Source organism: Cibotium barometz, chromosome 2 (assembly GCF_041138505.1).
Source record: "Cibotium barometz isolate CiBa-2024 chromosome 2, ASM4113850v1, whole genome shotgun sequence".
NCBI lineage: Eukaryota > Viridiplantae > Streptophyta > Polypodiopsida > Cyatheales > Cibotiaceae > Cibotium > Cibotium barometz.
In genome coordinates this window covers 17,039,197-17,061,457 of record NC_141047.1, presented here as the reverse complement: position 1 = coordinate 17,061,457, position 22,261 = coordinate 17,039,197, and the positions used below count along the sequence as shown (strand labels likewise).

The 22,261-nt window shown below is 41.1% G+C and overlaps 1 protein-coding gene and 1 pseudogene across 1 annotated transcript; one reads left to right on the top strand and one right to left on the bottom strand.

The window, feature by feature from the left end:
* Window positions 1-4,708: 4,708 nt before the first annotated feature.
* Window positions 4,709-5,456, top strand: LOC147640731 (caffeic acid 3-O-methyltransferase 1 pseudogene; annotated as a pseudogene).
* A 9,845-nt stretch (window positions 5,457-15,301) lies between these two features.
* LOC147640730 (flavone 3'-O-methyltransferase OMT1-like) lies at window positions 15,302-19,264 on the bottom strand. The gene is made up of 3 exons (XM_086808934.1): window positions 18,478-19,264; window positions 17,646-17,710; window positions 15,302-15,855 (listed from the first exon to the last, which is right to left on the bottom strand). Exons 1-3 carry the CDS (start codon window positions 19,232-19,234, stop codon window positions 15,553-15,555), a joined length of 1,125 nt encoding a protein of 374 aa, XP_086665060.1. The 5' UTR covers window positions 19,235-19,264; the 3' UTR covers window positions 15,302-15,552.
* Between the last annotated feature and the right edge of the window lie 2,997 nt (window positions 19,265-22,261).

The following is a 22,261-nucleotide window of genomic DNA, read 5'->3' as shown; positions in this document are numbered from 1 at the left end:
GAAGCACAAAGTGAAGGACGTACATGTCTGCTTGGCTCCATTACTAAAGAGCTCTAAACATTATGGAATGGCATTAATGTAATCAACAAGTCGAGGTCTCAAAGGAGGAAGAACTTTACCCTTAGGTCCATTTGGACAAGGAAAATACATTAGTACCCAAGTTTTGAGGAGCATTTGGCTCTATGAACTAGAGGTCATAATGCCTGCTCTCACATGCTATATGTAGATCTATCAAATAGTGGTGCCTACCCCAACAATGGTTGAGGAGAACCTTGGTTGACATGGGAGTTTAGATTAAAGAAGCTACAACCTTACAATGTGAAAATCAAAGCTACATGGATATTGTTGGAGACCTTATGTTTTATGCTCGCATAAGCATAGTGAGATCCAATCTCACTATGTGTGAGAGCCATTTAAGGATGAGATAGTGGAGACCAAAATTTTAGTGACATCCTCCTCAAGCCTCTTGGGAAGGACCAGCTCACTTGACACTTCATCAACTTAGTGTTGCACCAAGATCTTAGTTCATCTTTGGGTAAACATTGAGGGGGGGTGTTAGTATACACTCAATGCCCACCTCTCATCATGCACCTACCTTTGTTATATGATGCATATTTGTAAGGCCCCAATTATGAGGAGAAGCCATGGGTGTGCAGAACTTTGGTGGGAAACTTCGCTTAAATGTTGGAAGGAGTGGTTAGGAGATGGCTTGGGTAGATGAGAGAGTGGGTTAACAAGTTAGGCCACTGTGCCTTAACTTATAAGGTGCCCGTATAGCCTAGGAAATATTAGATCAGCAATCTAGCCTTAGTCGGTTACCTAGCATACTGCTATGCAACATCCTAGAATGAAATGTGACATACAACAAGTAATGAGTAGAGGCAAGTGTCTCCCAATTTTAACAAGAACAAAATTTTATAGTCTTTTATATAGTAATATATTGTTTTAAGATGTTGGATGTTTAAAAGAATGCAAAATCCTACTGGTTTTTCATGAAAATACTGTATGATTAATGAAAAAGATTCATAGCTGAATCATAGTAATAATATAATACAAATTGATGAAGGCTTATAAGATATAAAAAAATTTACAAGAAGATAGTTTGTCTTGTGCTACATGCAAGAAAGAGATGTAGATGTGTAAAAGAATTTAAAAAATAAAGAATCAATGAGGTGTTTTCTACATTTAAGGTTATACAAAAAATATTAAAATCATTTAAAAATGGATAAATGAATTTTTTGTGCAAAATTCTTTTTAGAAAGTGCAAATGGACTAGCAAGTCTAAGGTGTAGAAGAAAGTATGCAAATTTTTGTTGAAGATTTCAAAAAGTGAAGGTCACGTATTGGCAAAATAAAAAAGTATCAAATTATTCATTTAATGGAATAAGAATTCAAACATGATCAAAAGTCTTGTATGTAACAAAACTTTGAACTTTATGAGAAGTTTTGTAGTTGACTTCTTTGGTATCAAAAGAATGTGCTTTGAGGATTTCAAACTTTACTACGACAAGAATTTGAGCTTGATAAAACATCTTGTAGGAAATGTTTGTGCAATTTGAGCTTGAAAATAGGTGTTATAGCTGAAAATGTCTTTTTCCGTGAAACCAAAAAAAAAGTTTTAATCCAAGGAAAACATTTTTATTCAATCAATCAAAGAAATAAAGAGTCTTCAAACTCAAAAAAGAAATCTTGTCATCAATGTCTTAAATTGTTTTAATCCAAGAAAACATTTGTATTCAATCGATAAAAGAAATAAAGAGTCTTCAAGCTCAAAAAAGAAATCTTGTCATCAATGTCTTAAATTGTTTGACAAGTTATAAGTGATGGTGTTGTCCACCCATGCGCTAACAATTAGATGGCAATCTTATCAAACTAGATAGAGGATGTATAGAAGGGAAGAAGGTGTAGATGCTCACGAGCATTAAATGCCTTAGTTCATGATGACTAATACCCCCATATATAGTCTTGCAAGCTTAGAGAAGCGGTGTGGGTGGTGTGTATAGAACATGCTCAGTTACACTGCATTAACACAACCCACAACCTACATATCCATAACCTACATATCCATACTACATATCCATAACATAGCCAATTAGTCACACACCTAAGAGATTATAGAAGACAGGTCATTGGCTAAGGCTAGATTTCCAATCTCATATTTCCTAGGCCATAAGTGCACTTCATAAGTTAAGGCACAATTTCCTAACTTGTTACCCACTCTCTCATCTACCCAAGCCATATCCTAACCACTCCTTCTAGCATTTAAGCTAAGTTTCCCACCAAAGTTCTATGCTTCTCCTCATAATTGGGGCTTTACAAATATGCATCGAATAACAAAGGTAGGTGCATGATGAGAGGTGGGCATAACACCCCCACTCAACATTCACCCAAAGTCTTTGCAACAATGCACCCCACAGATGGTCCCATATATCTAATAGTTCAAAATATTATTGAGTGAAAAAACAAGAGGGACAAAAAGAAATAGATGTTTGTTTTTAATCAATTGTCATACATCACATGTAAATTCTGATAATTACACAAATATATAATTTTAGTTTTAAATCGTTGACAAACATTTTTTAACAAGGACTCCATTTTAGTTTTAAATTATTGACAAACATTTTTTAAGAAGGAAGGGCTCCATTGCATTCGTTTAGGCGAGATTTACCTATTAATCTTTTGAGTGCCAAAATTCTAATAGTTTTTTTAATTCAAGAAAAAAAGTCTATTAGAAAAAAAGTCAAAATTGTCCTTTTAAACCATTTTTTTGGAAGCAGAAAAGCATCAAAAATCATGTCTTTGGTTGAGATTAAAGTGTTTTAAAATTCAATGAAAAGATTTCTTTATTTGTTTATCTTAAAGGAAACTTGCAGGTCTCCTTAAACTGACTAAGTTTTCCCACAAGCATGTTACACTCATGACTTTTTTTAAGTTAAAAAGCAAAAAAGCAATGGTGGTTATTGAAGGCTATTTTTTCAATAATTTTTTAATTTGTTTAATCAAGGCTAACTTTTGTATTATGATGTCACAAAAAGATATTGATAGATAACTTTCTTGAGGAAAGTCTTGTTCTTTGCCAAAAGTCCTTTCAAGCCAACACTATGACCAAAGATGCATTATTGATAACGACCAAAGATGCATTATTGATATGATGGATAACTTTCTTGAGGAAATTCTTGTTCTTTACTAAAATTCCTTTCAAGCTAGTAATACTCACATATTCACTCATGTGAGTATTACTATTAATTAGTGCCCACAAGTGGGCACTAATTAATAGTAATACTAAGGTTCAAACAAAAGGTTTGAACCTTCAAACCTTAGCACGTCCCCGCCGACAGCGAGACAGGGTCTCAACCGCGGCGCGAGAGGGGAACTTCTATCGAAGACAGCAAGAGGGTCTGGGTAGTACAAAGGATCAAGGTGGGCGCTCTTCTACTCAGAAAGGAAGAGCCTACTCAACGATACGCCGCGATAGAGAGACAATGAGCAAGAGAGAGAGCGAAGAGCTTGGTGTTTGCATTATAAGCGAGAGAGAGAGGCCGCATGAACCCTCTGAATGGAAAACTCCCGCAAGATCCCACCACCTACCACACATCAAAACCAGGAAAAAAAAACCTTTCTAATGTTTTCAGCTTACATCTACATCTACACTAAGGTTCAAGTCCCCTCTCACCCTCTCACTAATTAATTAATAGCAAAAAAAGATTTTGGTCCCATATTAGGATTCAAGACTACGGCGTGAAATCTTAAAAAGAAAAAATGTGATTAAAACATTATCAAAAAGAAAGAACTAGGGTTCATGCCTTGAATTTTTTTGGTATAATATTTTTAAAAAAATCTTGGACACCAAGGATGTAAAAAGTAAGTAGTTAGTGGATAGGCAGTGATGAAAGGTGACTAAAATCATTACTTCATACAAAAAAATTAGCACGTAACTTGGATGCTTTGGAAGAAACATTGAAGATGTGGAGGGAGAATTGTAATATGGCCCCGTTCAAGCTAACGCAGCTCCGTTCCAAGCAAATGAATTGGGTTTTAGCTACTATTCTTAACTAAAAATGGTTGATACCATAAAGAGCAAGTAATTGGTGGATAGGTGATGAAAGGTGATTAAAATCATTACTTCACACACAAAAAAATTAGCATTTAGTACTTGACTTGGATGCTTCTGTAAGAAACATTTGAAAATGTGGAGGAGGGAGAATTGTAATGAGAATCTTTGCTCATCTTAGCTAATGCGGCTCCGTTGTTCAAGCAAACAAATTGTTTGCTCAAGCAAACAAATTGCATCTTAGTTAATGCGGCTCCATTCAAGCAAATGAATTTGGTCTTAGCTACTATTCTTAATTTGAAAATGGTGGATACATTTATTATAACCTCTAATATTTGATAGTATAGCTTGCAATAGTGTGGGTGTGCAAGCCATGGTTTACATCCATTTGCCATGTCAAGGTCTTTGCATTAGTTCCTTGGAATTTCTCTAAAAATTTTGAACTTTCCTAAATTCAATTTTCAAAAGTAAGAGGACAACTTTGCCTTTGCCACGCATGGGCGTCTCTTTCTGGCGCTCTCATTCACACACTCTTAAATAGAGAGCTTTCTTCCCCTCTCTCTCTCACACATACACACACACACACACACACTCTCTCTTTCTCTCTCTCACACATACACACACACTCGGGGGGGGGGGGGGGGGGGGGGGGGAGAGATGGGCGAAATTGCTCAACGTGAGGAGCGGCTGCTTTCTGAGCTTCCGGGAGCTGAAGACCCTGCATGGTTGAGAGTGCTGGAGCTGGGCTCCTTGTGCTGCTTACCCATGGCTCTGAAAACTGTAATCCACCTCAATGTCATGGACATCCTCGCCAGCCAACCACACCACCTCCTCTCACCCGCCCAAATAGTATCCCACATCACCAACGTTTTCCACCATCCAACGGCTGCCGATTCTCTAGATCGAATCCTACGGGTATTAGCTTGCCACGGCGTCCTCACTTCCTCCCTAGAGGAAGCCTCACTATGTGAGAAAATATGGGCTCAATGAAGTTAGCAAATATTTGGTCAAAAATGAAGATGGTGCCTCTCTTCCCCCAATGATACTCCTCAATCTAGACAAGGTTTTTATGGACGCATGGCATTACTTGGATGTAGCTGTCCTCGACGGTAGCGTTCCCTTCACCAAAGCTCATGGCAAAGATGCCTTCCCTTATGCCCAAGAAGACCTCCACTTCAACAATATCTTCAACTCTGCCATGGCCAACCATACCAAGTTCCTCATCCAGTTGTTCCTTGACACCTACTCCAACTTTGATGATGTCACTACCCTCGTCGATGTGGGTGGCGGGCTCGGATCTTGCTTGAGCATGATCATCTCTAAGCACCCTCACATCAAAGGCATCAATTTCGACCAGCCGCATGTGGTTGCTGCTGCACCGCAGTATCTTGGTAATATCTCATAAGCCATCATATGTTCATCTGTTCCACCTTAAAGCTTTTCTAGAGTGTCGTGAATGGGTATAAATGGATAACTCAGTTTTTTTTCAAAGAATGCATTTAAACACATCATGGGTGAACATGTAACTCGTAAATTTCACCATGATTAGGTGTGATTGGCAAAATATTTTGTTATTTAACTCCTTGCCACTTGGTGCTTGTATATGTATACATATATATCATGTCCAACAAGCGCGCACATGCATACGCGCACGCGCATGCACGCGCGTGCACACACACACACACACACACATAAGTACATACTTTTATACATAAGTACATATTTTTATACATATGCTCTGTTTCAAAGTTCCTACGGGGGGTCGGCCGTTCTGGCTTAGTGTGCTATTTGTTCATATTTCTGCTATTGCATTTTATATTATGAAAGGCAACCTAGGACCTTGAGGTGCTTAAAATTTGAAAAAAAAACCATAATATAAAGAATTTATGTTAGCACATATGAATGTTTTTTATACCATTTTGAAACCAAAGTGGAAATCTATTTGTAGTTATATAGTAGTTCCTCTGTCTATCTATTTGTCTGTTTGTCTCTCTCTCTCTCTCTCTCTCTCTCTCTCTCTCTCTCTCTCTCTCTCTCTCTCTTCGTAATAGAAGATATGTTACCAAAAATTACTTTACAAATGGCCACATGGTCACCATGTGATGTACTAGCTTTCCCTCACTAATTACTCCAAATCACATGTGTAGCTTCGAGTACCCTCATCCAATATATAGCCATGTCATTCTCCACCAAATGAGTTGACTGCCACAAGGAAGATACTTGCCACATTAGTAGCACTTTTATACGACCTATGTGAGCTATAATACCCACTTTTGCATCAAATATGAAGGCATTCCTAGTTAACCAGATATACCACAAACCTATCCACCTGAAAAAATGAAAGAAAATTGAATGTTGTGGGTTATCCAGACCATTCAAAATCTTGCCAAAAATCGAGTCTTTAACCTTTACAAGCCTATCTGTCAAAACAGAATCCATAGTGAGAAAGGAAATCCCACACCTTCTTTGCCACATCGAACATGAAATGAAAAGATGCGGGCATGTTTCCAAACATGTAGTACAAAACACACAATTACTCAAAGCAATCTGCCGATTTCGCAACTAGTCCCCCAATGTTAGGCCTCCAACTAGCATGTGCCATAGGAACACCTTCCCTTGATATGGAATCTTAGATCACCAGCCCTGTAAGATTACTTCCTTCCACCAAGCCCTACTTTTCCTGATGTTCCATACCCTATTAGCCTTCTCAGTGATCCAACACTTATCTTCCACCATCATATGGTACACTTAATTTGTTGTATGCTGGAAAATGCCATGAAGCTTTCTAAATACCCAATCTAACCAAGGTTGCTGATCTTCCAGCTGAGGAATATCACCAAATGGTGTAAGGTATGCTCTCACCTTCTCCCATAACTGTACATATCCTTGTGGAACCCAAAGATATTGATGAATTTTTCGAAAAGACAATAAGCGGCCTCTACGTGGCAACAAAGCATCCATAATTCTCACTAGTCCTAAAAATCAAGACATTCTATTGAATTTTGGCCGCTCAACAAGTTTGTCAGGCCACTCCCAAAGTCGTGAAGTAGCCAACACCTCACTTGCTATAGAATTCAACTGCACAACTGCTCATCTGAAGGGTTCCATTTAGTGTGTGCCAAATCCTCCTTCCATAAGATCATCAAATGAGAAAGGAGAGGTGAAGCCACCACTCGAACCTTTTGGGACCCATTCACTACATCCCACCATGTACCATCAATCTTGGTATTACCATGCACAAGCGCAACCTCCTGTATGAGGGCCTTAGCCATTACCACCCATGACTCTTAAGATACACACATATCTTGCAATAAAGGCCATATATGTAATCTGACATCTAATAATAGGGTTGCCTCCACTCGTCTTTGGAGTAGTAACATGTTCCCTAGAAATCCACGTCTACCCTGGCTTATTTCATGCTCTTTTCCATAACATAAATCTAATTGGCTATTGTATTAAATGCAAAGCTTTGCCCGTCCATGGCAATAAAGGCAAGAAAAAAGATATCATGCCAATAATAATGGATTGTGCCACTTTGAGCCAAACATGCATAGGCTAACCCTGAGATTTCCAATACGCAAACTTATCATTTATCCTTGCAGAAATTGTGGACGGGAAGCCAGTTCCTCCATACTCCACCGACCGCTCCGACCGTCGTCACCGTCTCGATGCCCTCCGATGACTCTGACCCACTGTCCCGCTGGTGCCCTCCGATTCACTGGCTGCCATCACTGCCGGTGTGCTTCGACCACTCCGACCGCCGGTGCCCTTCGACTGCTCCGACCACTCTGACCGTCGGTGCCCTCTGACGATTGCTTTGACCACTGCGACTCCCTGTGCCCTCTGATGGTTCCCGATCGCCGGTGCCCTCCGATGACTCCAATCGCTATCACCACCGATGCCCTCCAACCGCCCCAGTGCTCTTCGACCCCTCTGACCACTCATCCCCTTCGACATCTCATACGTGCATGGCCAACTCCGATGGTTCCTGATCGCCAGTGCCCTCCGATGACTCCAATCGCTGTCACCACCGATGCCCTCCAACCGCCCCAGTGCTCTTCGACCCCTCTGACCACTGGTCCCCTTCGACATCTCATACGTGCATGGCCAACTCCGATGGCACTCATGGAGGCAACACCCCTCTGTCTTTCCCAAGGCAGGGAGAGATCCTCTTCGAGATTCTCTTGAGCACCATCCAAGGAGGAGGACACCCAAGGAGGAGTTAAGGGGAGCACTCTCTCGACAGCATACAGACAGTCTGGGACATACTCTCACAGAGGAGGACACTCTCTCAGGTATCACTTAGAGTTCTAGCACAGTCCTTTTATCGGAGCGAAGTCTCCCTTATATCACTCCTTTTTGGTATTGTGATGGTAGTGTTGTGCTCTGTTTGGTGTTTTGTCTATCTCTTTGTGTGAGTGAGGTGAGTGAGGTGTGAGTGGTGTGTGTGGTGTGAGTAAGAGGCCTGTAGGGGTACTGCGGTGCGAGGTGGTGGTGGGAGAGCACGGTAGACAATGTAGAGCCTAGGTCTTGCATGTCTAGTCAGTGAGGTTGACTCATCCTTGGCGGGTATACTTTCTTGAGAGGATCCACGCTCCCTTCTCCCCCAACCATAGTGTTTGTGGTGGTTGTCTTCGAGTTCCCTACTAGCAAGGACAGGCGGAGTCATCCATAGCTTAGACAAAATTTGGCAATCACGGTGGGACTCTCCTAGAGGTCAAGGATAGTCTCAAATTTTTTTATTTTTATTTTTATTTTTTGGTGGTTTTTGATCGTGGGTGAGAGGAGTGTTGTGCATGCCCCCGAAGACGAGAGTTTCTAGAGATGATTCACCCCTTCATTCTCCTCTTCGAACTAGTCAAACTAGTCGTAGGGTTCTTCCTCATTCCCTTACTCTTCCCTCAGCATCTTCCTCTTCTAACCCTAAGTTCCAGTGCCAGAGCCATTGGCTACTGTCCTTAACCACGTGCAAGTTAAGCTACCAACCTTCAAAGGTACCATCACTGAAGATGCGGAAGACCATGTGAGACAGTTCCTCATTATGTGTGACTCAAGAGGTCTCAACCGAGATGATGCACGCTTGGTCTTGTTCCTGACAACGCTGGAAGAAAGTGCCGATCGGTGTGGTACAGTCAATTTCCCATCAACCACTTCCCGGATTGCCACCCTCACGCTATAGTTCTTGGCTACCTTTCGGCTAGGGAACTACTTCGACCATCACTCAAGAGCTCAACCAACTCTCCATGAAGGCGGGGGAATCAGGTGGCCCAGCTTGCACAAGAGCTAAAGTTTTGGTCGCTTGGCTACCCCAAGATCTTGGAAACTACATGCTACAATAGTGTGTGCTTCGAGCACTCCCTACTCAAACAACAATGAAGATAAGAGAGACGTTTCCACCCCAAGGTACCCTGCAAGACTTCCAAGATAGAGCTACACAACTGGAGAATGATCGCCTCATGACAGAGCATAGTACCTCTTGGTCCCCACTTATCCCCGGCATGTCTTCGGCTCCTCTAATCGTTCCTCTAGCCCCGACGGTAGCTTCTACATCCACTTCCATGGACAAGCTAGCCAAGCTTAAGAAGGAGCTTGAAGATTTCAAAAGGTCACAAAACAAGAGGACGCGGCTGTGGTGGCAGCGCTCTGGAAGAAGATTGAGCAGTTCAAGGTCAAAGATTCCAAGACGAGTCCATGGTGCCTGGTATGTAACTCGCAAGGCCATCTTCCAAATGATTGTCTCTCCAAGAAATATTGCTCATTTTGCTCAAAGGCAGGCCATGAGGACAAGGAGTGTTACTACCTCAAGGGACTTCGCCTCATGCAACAACTTAAGCAAGGTGCCTCCCCACTTAATCCCTTTGCCGAAGACTACATGGTGACCCCAACCAGTAGTGCTTCAACTTCTTCCTAGGCTCCTAACCACCAACCAAATCCAACACTTTTCTTGAACCCTCAATCAGCCCCCCAATCTTATATTAACCCTGCCCCCACTAGTCCCTCCTTCTTAGCTACCCCACATACCCTTCCCTCCCCCATGGCTACTTTTGTACAAACCCCTCCACCGCCCCAGGCCACTTCATATCAGCAGGAGCTCAAGTAGCCACGGTAGCATACACTAATACCCCTCATTCCTCCGGAGCAACCCTAACATACAACCCCCTGCCTATGCAAATTCCATATCAAACAAGCACTCTCCCAACCTATTAGCACCTGTCCTCCCGGTCCCACAAACACCTCAAGTCTATCAAAACCTGTAAGATTCTTCCCTCCAGCTTTTGAGATGTACAGGTGTAAGAACCTCCCCTTTTGATCTTATAATTATTCCCCTCTCTGAAATAAAAGAAAGATCCTATTTTACCCTGTTTTGGCCTAGAGAGAGAAAATGTCTAGAGAGAGGTAATTCAAAATTGAGATATTTTTGGATATAAAAATCCTTTTAGTGTTTAAAATGATTTTCCTTGAAACAGAAATTCAAAAAGAACTTTCCAATGTGTAATTGGAATTAATTGAAAATAGGTAAAAAGGACCTTATCCTGAGGGTCCACTCCTCCTTTCACCCGTTCTCCCCCTCTCGCCGACCAACCCCCAGCCCACCTCTCTCTCGACCCAACCCCCCTCACCGACCACCATCCCGCTCCTCACCCCCCCTCGCATCACCCTCACCCTCACCCCCTCACCCGCCGCCCCCAGCTCCCCGGCCCCACTCCCCCTTTCACCCATCCCCCCTCTTGCCGACCAACCCCCCCTCTCTCACCTCACAACCAGTCGCCCCCCTCGCCTATTCTTGGGTGCGCAGCAGCCCCCCCTTCGTTTTCCCTTGTGCGCCCCTCTCTCACCTCACCACCAGCCCCCCTCTCTCACCACACCCAACCCTCTCCCTTTTCGCCCGCAGCTCTCTCACCACCAACCCCCCCCATTACCTCACCTGACCCCACCCTCTCACCCTACACAGCCAACCAGCCCCCTTTATCACTCACCGCCCCCCTCGGACCCTCACTCCCTCACCTCCCCCTTCCTCTGTTGGTGTGCTGGCCCCCTCACCCGTCCTCTCTCTCGGGTGTAACCCCCAGCCCTTTGTGGCACTCACTGTTCCCCACTCCCCCTTCTCCTTCTCCTTCTCCTTCTCCTTCTCCACCTCACCCACCCCCTCTCGTGTGCCGACCTCCCAACCCCCCAACGCCCCCTCCCCTCCCCTGCACAACAAAATCATGCCCTCCGTCCTCCTCTCTTTCGCGGCCGGCGGCTGTGCACCATTGATGGAGCTCGTTGGCGCTGCACACCTTCTTGCCACACCCCACCACCCCATTCCCCACCTCAAAGAAAACCAAATATAATAATAATACTTATATTAAAAAAAAACAAACCAAAAGGTTTCTCCCCCTCTTACTTCACCCCTCACCGCGACCAACCACCCCCCTTCCCCACTTTTCCCAACCCCACTGACCAAAACCCTCACCAACGGTGCCCACCCCCCCTCTCTCACCTCACCCGTCTCGTCAACTCACCTGACCCCCCTCCCCCTCTCTCACTGCCCTCACTTCCCTCCATGCATTACCACCCTCTCCCATCACTCCCCATCGGCACCCTCTTTCGCAATCGTGACCTCTCACCTTTGCATTATGCTGCGTCACATGGCCAATCTGAGTGAGTGGCTTGTGGCGTGGGGAGCTATATCCTTATGTTTGATGCTCCCAATGGGAGGACATGCCTCCATTATGAGTGCCTCCAATGGGAGGACATGCCTCCATTATGAGTGCCTCCATTATGCAGTAAAAAGTGGCCACTTTGATTATGTCCAACAAGTTTTAGATGTTGTCCAGATGCCCATAGTGGCACAAACATGTGGAGTTACACCTCTACACTTGGTAGCCCATTCCAGCCATTCTACAACATTTTGCAGGACATAGAGGGCTACACCTCTACACTTGGTAGCCTAGTCCAGCCATTCTACAGCATTTTGCAGTACATAGAGGATCATCTAAATGTGTTAAAGAGCTCTTGGCATGGGGTGCAACTAGGTTGCAGAGAAACTTTGAAGGGCACACCCCTAATTCATCGCTCTGCAATACCATAATGCAATACCATAACACAACAGGTGCATGTGCAGCTCTTCTCAACAACCCTTGGACTGCCAAGCCCTTGTGGTATGGGCATATTTGTGGCAGTTTATGAGCACTCTTGACACTGAAGCAAAAGTTCTTTGGGAGGCTACCTTGGCACCCGCTACTGATGCTTGGGAGAAGTGAATATTTTTCTGTTAATGAGGTGGAATATTTTATGTACTGGCCATGGCCAGATTTCATTCTGTATCTTGTATGCCTGGACTTCGTGCCGGAAGTTTTTCCAAGACAAAGTGGCCAGTGATTATTATTGTTTAGATTGGTTTTTGTGCTTTTGTGTTGAGGTAACCTTCTGTTGGTGGATGCTTTGCCCGGGGGATGACAGTGGTAATACAGTTGGTGATAGCTTGCTGGATAAAGTGCTCAGGAGCTCTAAGAAATGGCTTGCTAGATGAAGTGCCCAGGAGCTCCTTGTTCAATCATTTTTTTCTATAGCTCATTGGATGAAGTTGCCCACGAGCCTAGTTGATTCATTTTTATTTATTTTGTATCTCTCGAGAAGCTTTACTTGGAAGGATCATTGTATGAAGTATGCCTGGCAGCCTGCTTTTGCCGGATGTTTTTCCCGGAGGCTCACTTGTGTTTTCTTAGCATTCATCGAGACGGTGAATTGAGTAGTAGTGGGTGACCTGTGGATGGGAAGCCAGTTCCTCTGACCACTCCGATCGCCGTCACAGCCGTCGATGCCCTCCTCCGATGACTCTGACCGCCGTCACTGCCGGTGTGCTCCGACCACTCCGATCACTGGTGCCCTCCGACTGATCCGACCACTCCGACTATCAGTGCCCTCTGATTGCTCCGACCACTCCGACCACCGGTGTGCTCCAACCACTCCGACCCCCACCAGTGCCCTCCGATGATGGTTCCGACCGTCGGTGCCCTCCGATGACTCCAATTGCTGGTGCCCTCCGACCGCCTAGTGCGCTTCGACCCCTCTGACCGCCGCTGGTCCCCTTCGACATCTCATACGTGCATGGCCAACTTTGATGGCACTCATGGAGGCAACACCCCTCTCCCTTTCCCAAGGCAGGGACAGATCCTCTTGAGCACCATCCGAGGAGGAGGACACCCAAGGAGGAGTTAAGGGGAGCACTCTCTCGTCGGTAGCATACAGATAGTCTGGGACATACTCTCACAGAGGAGGACACTCTCCCAGGTATCACCTGGAGTTCTAGCACATTCCTTCTATCGGAGCGGAGTCTCGCTTGTATCACTCCTTTTTGGTATTGTTGTGATGGTAGTGTTGTGCTCTGTTTGGTGTTTTGTCTATCTCTTTGTGTGAGCAAGGTGAGTGAGGTGTGAGTGGTGTGTGTGGTGTTAGTGAGACACCTGTAGGGGTACTGCGGTGCTAGGTGGTGGTGGGAGAGCATGGTAGACAGTGTGTAGAGCCTAGGTCTTGCATGTCTAGCTAGTGAGGTCGGCTCATCCTTGGTGGGTATACTTCCCATCCACGCTCCCTTCTCTCCCAACCATAGTGTTTGTGGTGGTTGTCTTCAAGTTCCCTAGCAAGGACCGGCGGAGTCATCCACAGAAATCCATGCCAACAAAGCTTGTGAATCAATATAAACTCTAATCAGATAACCCAAGTGGCATGTGATGCATCCCCTTTGTATGACCTTCCCATTCCATCCCAAACCAAGAAAATCACTCTCGGTACTACAGAGCTTATCAGAGAAGATCTATGCATATTAATGTATAACCTTGAAGCAAGACTAAAAGTATCCCAAAAAGCCTTAGCCTTCTGAACATTATCTCTTTGAGCCTTAAGGAACATGAAAGAATCATCTTCCAATGCCTGGACAACCATCTGCTCTCCGCTTGGAAGAGTAAGCCCTACAACTTCACCGTCGTCCACTAGCTTATTGAGTCGAGATAAGATTGGATGCAATTGCAAACAAGAGAGGGCTAAGTGGGTATCCCTGCCCTGACTGATCTTGTCAAATGAATGGGCTCAGTCACCCCACCATTAATCATAAGCCTAGCCACTTTATGTTGGCTCTAATAGTTCTCTTTGTCTCTCTCTATCTCACTCACTCTCTCTCTCTCTCTCTCTCTCTCTCTCTCTCTCTCTCTCTCTCTCTCAACATAACCCTTTGTATATGTATTGTGTGAATGTCAACCTATGCTTTTGTGTGTTTGTGTGTGTGTGTGTCTCGAGGGGTCCACTAAAAGTTATGTAAGATAGCACATGCATTCAATAGAAGGGATTTTTTCTTTGGTGGACTTACAAAAAAGTGTACATACATAAGGGGTTTACTAGTTCAAAAAGAGAAAAAGTCCATACCAGAGGGTCAGTTTTATCACAAAATTCCATCCTCAAGGGGTACATTTAAGATACAAAATTTACAAATAAGGCGTTATTTAAATATCCCTTTAACACACGTGCTATAGGTAATTCTTACATAGTTGACCACCCGAGGGGTGCGCGCACGCGCGTGTCTGGACATATATATAGATCTAAGGTAAGCCTACTTGCACCAATCTTGGATTCATTATTCTACTAGTGGAGTGTACTGAGACTAGGAGTGTTACACACGTAAATGTTCTTGCAAGTGTACTGAGACTAGAAGTGCAACACATGTAGATGTTCTTGCAAGTGTACTGAGACTAGGAGTGCAACACATGTAGATGTTCTTTAGTTCTTGAGATTTTTTGGATTGTTTTTGTAAGTGTGATTTTTTTTTTAATGCAAAGAAGAAAGCAAATAAAATATAGAAAAGTCTCTATTCCTAGCCCTAACATAAGAGTTTAAAATATATGTTAGAGGATGAATTAAGAGAATTAAGTAGGCTATTGTAAAGTGTTCTTAAGCATGCAAAAAGAATTTAAAAAATTCATTAATTACCCAAACCTAACATGCATAAGTTTTTCTAAAAAAAATTACATTTTTATAGAAATGATTTTTTTAAAGGCATTAAGACTTGTAGAAAATGTGGTGATGTATTGCATGGATATTTAGATTCAAAATGTTGTGATCGAAATCAAACATACACCAATATGCACATGTGCCCAACTTTATGTTTTAAAAAAGTGTAGCTATTTTATGATTATCACAAATAAGGTTGAACTATAATGTTTGATAAAGTAAGAACATCTTCAAGCTAAATCCATAATTTGTAAGTTTGTCTTCTTCTATATTTATAGGGTGTTTTCATTCAAGAAGCTTAAGAAGGAGGTAATTCTACATGTATGTATGGTGGAGATGGAAATTTTTAATTCAATATCCATATAATTGCAAAAATAAATCCATTCCAACACTATAGAATGATCAAAAGGTTTGGAACCTCATGACGGGATTTATAAGTTAGAATACGAAAGCTAATGCATTATGCATGTAGATAGATGGACTTTGTGGGTGTCATATAAGAGGAGAGATCCTCCCTAAAATTTGTAAAGTTCCACAATAATACACTCATTTAGCTTGGAGATAACTTGCATGCGTGCAAAACCTGCAAGTTTAGAAATGGTAAGAAGCTCTTGATAGGTGCGCTCTCGGGCACCGTGATAACAAGCAAGCATTGCGATGTCAAGTTGGTAGGCTACACGGGCCCTTGCCCCACTCTCCACTCCATATGGAAGTAGAGCATCCACCACGATCACTTTACCACCTTGTTTTGGAAGAGCCTTGTAACAATTCTTCAATATTTTTACACAATGCTCGTCACTCCAATTGTGTAATATCCACTGCCCTTGCCAAAACATATCACAATAGAGTTAAGGAGTAATTGTTTCTTATAAAAGCAATGATTGAATATTTTTAAAAACTTAGTTAAACTACATAATGTGTCAAGGCTAGCAAAAATGTTCATATTAGTCAAGCACTCAACGATCCCCTATAAATGCAAGCAATTGAATCTACGTGTTTTAAGTGCCCTTTGCTAACTAACTCAAGTTCATAAAAACCTTAACACAAATCATGGCAATAAGGAAGCTTGTTTTAGATTGATTGACCTCCTTTTTTTAGCTCTTTCATTTAAGAATATTATAAATCATAAATCATAAATCATAATTCTATTGGGACACAAAAGTGGTGTGTGTACTTATTTTAAAGTGCACGTCAATGAAGTTACAAAAGTGGTGTGTGCACGTATTTTAACAGTGCACTAGCATCTAGGTAGAGATGTATCTCAATTATAATAATGATGGTGATATGTAAGAGTGCATAATATATATATTCATAATATAGATATATGTAGGTACATACATACACACATGTTCTAGTCTTTTTGTAGGACTTGTGTTTTGCCCTAGAGCGTGTCAAAGATAATATTACATATTTATGTTTTTCACTTGCATGTTCTCTAGCTTTTTGTAAGAGTAGTGTTTTTCTCTAGATCATGTTATCAATCTTGTATGTTTATGTTTCTCACTTGCCCCCTCATTTTTGAGTTCTTTGTGTTTAAAATGAACTATAGTTTTTGGGAAAGAGCTTGTTTAGTGCCCCCCATTCACAAACTCAAGTTGTTGCCTATATTTCTTTATAAGAAAGTTCATCAAGGTAAATTTTTGGCATATTTAAATCATTATATGGATTAAAAATTTTCAAGATATTGTGAAACAAGTCAAGGTCCTTCCAAAAGGGCACATGATTAGTTAAAAAAAAAGGAACGTTTAAAAACTCGTGTGAAAGCACTATTTTGCATGAGTAATCCTCCCAAACAATATTTTTGATATTATTATGTGCATTTGTTTAGTATTGAGGCTTTCATCAGATTCTTCAAGAGGTACAAAGCCAAGTTTGAACTCACACACTTTGCTACCCAAGCGCACACTCAAATCACTTACCCAAAGACCACGTTAGAATAAAAGAAGCTATTTTTAAAACAAACTTGAATATTGAATAGCTATAGTAGATTTATCTTACTCTTTAGACTTTGTGCTTAAGAGAACTATAACTTGTAGGGTGTTAGCTTAAAAATTGATAGTGTCAATGGCTAAGAAGCATCTCACACACGCTTGTCCCTCATTTTGCCATTGAATTTGGCTAAAATTTGGAATGCTAGTACAATGTAGCTCCTAAGTTGCGGCATTTGGATTACATATCCCAAAAAGAAGGCTTTAGTTTAAAGAAACTGCATCTCTATCCTACATGTCTTTTGATGCCTAAAAGACATGTAAAATATTGGAATTAAATACATGGAACTAGAGACATATTTAATTATAAATATTTTATAGAGAGAGAGAGAGAGAGAGAGAGCGAGCGAGCAAAAATACCTTATTTAATATATTTATTAATTATGCATTTGATAATGGGTACTATATATAAATTTGAGTAACTATATAAGGCCCGTCAAATTTGTGAAATTCATTCAAATCATAGGTTTTCAAAGGTTTAAAGACTTAATCACTGAAAGATTTTTGTTAAACTTGAGAAAGAACTTCAATGGAGCCATGATATGACCTTGTAGATTTCAACACACTTTCACAGATCACAATACGTATTGTTGCATCATCAAGATTAAGGAAAAGAATACCTTCATAAATATAGCATTGCCTTCGGGGATGCTCACAAACATATCTCCTCCTACATTCTCAACACCTGTGTAGTAAAGGAAATTGATTTGCATTCTCACATTAGATGGTTGCAAGTGGCATATGTTTAATAAGTATAAACCTAGCTTTCATATTAAGCCATCAACATGATAGACTATAAGAGTTTAAGCAAGAAGTTGCATGTGACTATGGAGAACATATTTAGAAAAAATCGATTAAACTCAATGGTGATCAAAAGAGTGCATGCACAATGTAAAACATTTATTGAATATATGCCACGTTGCATCATAGCCAACTTAAAGTCTTCCTTTTTGGTTTCAAAATGGTTTAAAAAAGCATTCATGTGTGCTTACATAAATTCTTTAAATTTATAGTTTTTCTTCAAAGTTTAAGCACCTCAAGGTCCTAGGTTGCCTTTCATAACATACAATGCAACCATGCATGCATATGTATAAAAATATGTACTCATGTCTTTGTTTGTTTGTTTGTGTGTGTGTGTGTGTGTGTGTGCGTGTGTATGTGCGCGCGCGCACACACAAACACACGCACGGGAGCCCACTTGGACTTGATATGTATGTATGTATAGATACACAAGCACCAAGTGGCAAGGAGTTAAATGACAAAATACTTTACCAATCACACCTAAATTCATGAGCTACATGTTCAACCATGATGTGTTTAAAGTCATTTGAAAAAAACTTAGTTATCCATTTACACCCATTCTTTATTGTGGAACAGATGAGCTAATGACTTCTAAAACTTATCGAGTCACCCCATATGATATATTGTGGTGGATGGCTTATGAGATATTACCAGGATACTGCGGTGCAGCAGCAACCACATGCGGCTGGTCGAAATTGATGCCTTTGATGTGAGGGTGCTTAGAGATGATCATGCTCAAGGAAGATCCGAGCCCGCCGCCCACATCGACGAGGGTAGTTACATCATCAAAGCTGGAGTAGGTGTCAAGGAACAACGGGATGAAGAGCTTGGTATGGTTGGCCATGGCGGAGTTGAAGATATTGTTGAAGGAGAGGTTATCTTGGGCATAAGGGAAGGGATGTTTGCCATGAGCTTTGATGAAGGGAATGCTACCGTCGAGGACGGCTACATCCAAGTAATGCTTTGCGTCCATAGAAACCTTGTCTAGATTGAGGAGTATCATTGGGGCAAGAGAGGCACCATCTTCATTTTTGACCAAATATTTGCTAACTTCATTGAGCCCATATTTTCTCACATAGTGAGGATTGTGTGTGTGTTCCGAGTCTTCCCCCTCTAGGGAGGAAGTGAGGACGCCGTGGCAAGCTAATACCCGTAGGATTCGATCTAGAGAATCCGCAGCCGTTGGATGGTGGAAAACGTTGGTGATGTGGGATACTATTTGGGCGGGTGAGAGGAGGTGGTGTGGTTGGCTGGCGAGGATGTCCATGACATTGAGGCGGATTACAGTCTTCAGAGCCATGGGTAAGCAGCACAAGGAGCCCAGCTCCAGCACTCTCAACCATGCAGGGTCTTCAACTCCCGGAAGCTCAGAAAGCAGCCGCTCCTCACGTTGAGCAATTTCGCCCATCTCTCCCCCCCCGAGTGTGTGTGTGTCTGTGTCTGTGAGAGAGAGTGTGTGTGTGTGTGAGAGAGAGAGAAAGAAAGCTCTCTATTTAAGAGTGTGTGAGTGAGAGAGCCAGAAAGAGACGCATGGCTTACTTTTGAAAATTGAATTTAAGAAAGCTCAAAATTTTTAGAGAACTTTCACGCATTTTTTAGTCAGCTTTCACTGCCTACCCCCACCAGCACCGATTACTTGCTCTTTATGGTATCATCCATTTTTAGTTAAGAATAGTAGCTAAAACCCAATTCCTTTGCTTAGAACGAAGCCCTTTTCCTAGGGTAAAAAATAAGATGCCTCTATGAATATATATATATATATATATAAAAGTGTAGGTGGGTTGGTAATTATTCTTTCTATATAAATCTACAATTATAAAAAAATAGGATGAATGTTTTTAAAAATGCCTTAAAATATCTAAAATTGGGAAAATATTTTCTATATCCCTTCAAAATGGCCAAAATTTGCATAAGATATTGGTATTTTTTTTAACAGAAAAATCTCAAAAAATAGCAATTGGCAAAGATTAGCTCCTATTGTTTTCCTTGTGGGTTACAATTCCTGTTATTATAATTCTCCATCCACATTTTCAAATGTTTCTTCCAAAGCATCCAAGTCAAGTACTAATTTTTTTGTTTGAAGTAATGATTTTAGCCACCTTTCATTGTCATGATCCACCGATTTCAAGGCATTGAACCCTGCTTTCTTTCTGATAATGATTTACTCACATTTTTTCTATCACATATTTTGTCGTAGTGTTGAATCCCAATTCTTAGCCTTGAAAGGAATTTTGGCGAAGAACAAGACTCTAAGAGAGTCATCTATCAATAATACATCTTTGGTCTTAGTGTTGAATCCCAATTCTTAGCTTGAAGGTGAAGAACAATAATTTTTTCAAGAAAGTTATCTATCAATATCTTTTTGTGACATCATAATACAAAAGTTGGCCTTGATTAAACAAATAAAAATTTTATTAAAAAAAATAGCCTTGAATAACCACCACTACTTTTTTTACTAAAAGAAAATCATAAGCCTAACATGATTGCGAGAAAACTTAGTCATTTTAAGGAGACCTGCAAGTTTTCTTTAAGAGAAACAAATAAATAAATCTTTTCATTGACTTTTCAAACATTTTAATCTCAACCAAAGACATGATATTTTAACGCTTTTCCACTTCCAAAAAAGTGGTTTAAAAGAACAATTTTGTCTTTTTTTCTAATAGATTTCTTTTCTTGAATTAAAAAATACTATTACAATTTTGGCACTCAAAAGAAAATCTCGCCTCAACGGATGCAATTGAGCCCTTTCTTGTTAAAAAATCTCGCCTAAACGAATGCAATCGAGCCCTTTCTTGTTAAAAAATGTTTGTCAATGATTTAAAACTAAAAAAGGAGTCCTTCCTTGTTAAAAAATGTTTGTCAACAATTTAAAACCAAAATTATATTTTGTGTGTAATTATCAAAATTTACACATGCCGTATGAAAATTGTTTAAAAACAAACACTAAATGCTTTTTATCCATTAAAAACTCTTGTTTTGTCATTCAATACTGTTTTGAACTATTAGATATATGAGACCATGTGTTGGTGGGTGCATTGTTACAAAGAGCACCACCTTGCATTGCCAAAATTTGGTGAATCATATTTACACACATTCATATGCGTGGGCCATGCATTTGTATTGAGTAAAAATCTCTAAATTTAACAAAAATAATGCTACCCAGACTTTATTTGCAAACACAAGAGGGTAAAGAAACACAATTCACCTCAAAGGCCAAGAGTGGATAGTGGAGAAAAGACTCACGTTGGGGACTTGGGAGACAAAATGCATGCTCGAGTCCCAATTATGTGAGAAGTAGATGTGATGTCCAGCCCCCATGAGCTACCCAAGTAAGCTCTGATTTACCTACACACACAAAAACATTAAAGACACATTTGCAAAGAGAAAGTGGGAAAAAATAGCATGGTAGTTTAGAGTTTTTTATTACCAAAGTAGGACAAGTAAAGCTAAAGGTGAGGGATGATGTGCTATTTGAAGTTTAAAAGAATGTTATAGATGAGGTGTTTCCCAAGGATGCAATGGAAGAGATGGTTGAGGCATTTTTTGCCAACGTTTTTTCACAAGATGCATTTCCTAAACACAAACTGGAACATAATGCATGAGAGGAGCGTATTAGGAGAATTAAAAGGTAAACTTATATGCAGGTGCAAGAGCGTTAACAAAAACTTAAGCACTATTTGCTATTTTTAATCTACAAGAAGTGGCACACTTGGGTGATCTAATGCAAGTGTTAGCATTGTTCTGGTTGTTGCAAAAGTTGATGCCCAAGGAGAACTGTGTGCCCTCCTCTTATCTTGAGGCAAAGAGGACATTGGCAGAAATGGGGTTGGATTATAAGAGCATGCGTGCTTGCCCAAACGATTGCTAGCTCTTTTGCAATGAGTTTACACATGTAGTTACTTGTCCCAAGTGTTATGCACATCAATATATGTAAAATCTATAGGTAGCTACCACTTCTTGCAAGATTCTAAGGCCTTTTTTTCTACCTCCAAGGATAATGCATATGTTTATATGCAAGTCCATTGCATTTCTCTTGACATGGTATGTAAATAGTTTTGACAAAAGGTTGGAAAGTTGTAAGTTCTATCTAACTTATTAGCATGGAATCACATAGAGGACAAGTGGTTGATATTCTCACATGGTCCATGGAATTTGGGTTTTGGGCTTGCAACAAATGGGGTGAATCCATTTGTGTTGTGTTCCACAACATGGTCCACATGTCTAGTTTTCTTGGTCGATCACACTATCCCACCATTGTTTTCTATCAAATAGAGGCCCTTGTCTCTTTCTATTCTCATCCAAAGGAAGCACAAAGTGAAGGACGTACATGTCTGCTTGGCTCCATTACTAAAGAGCTCTAAACATTATGGAATGGCATTAATGTAATCAACAAGTCGAGGTCTCAAAGGAGGAAGAACTTTACCCTTAGGTCCAT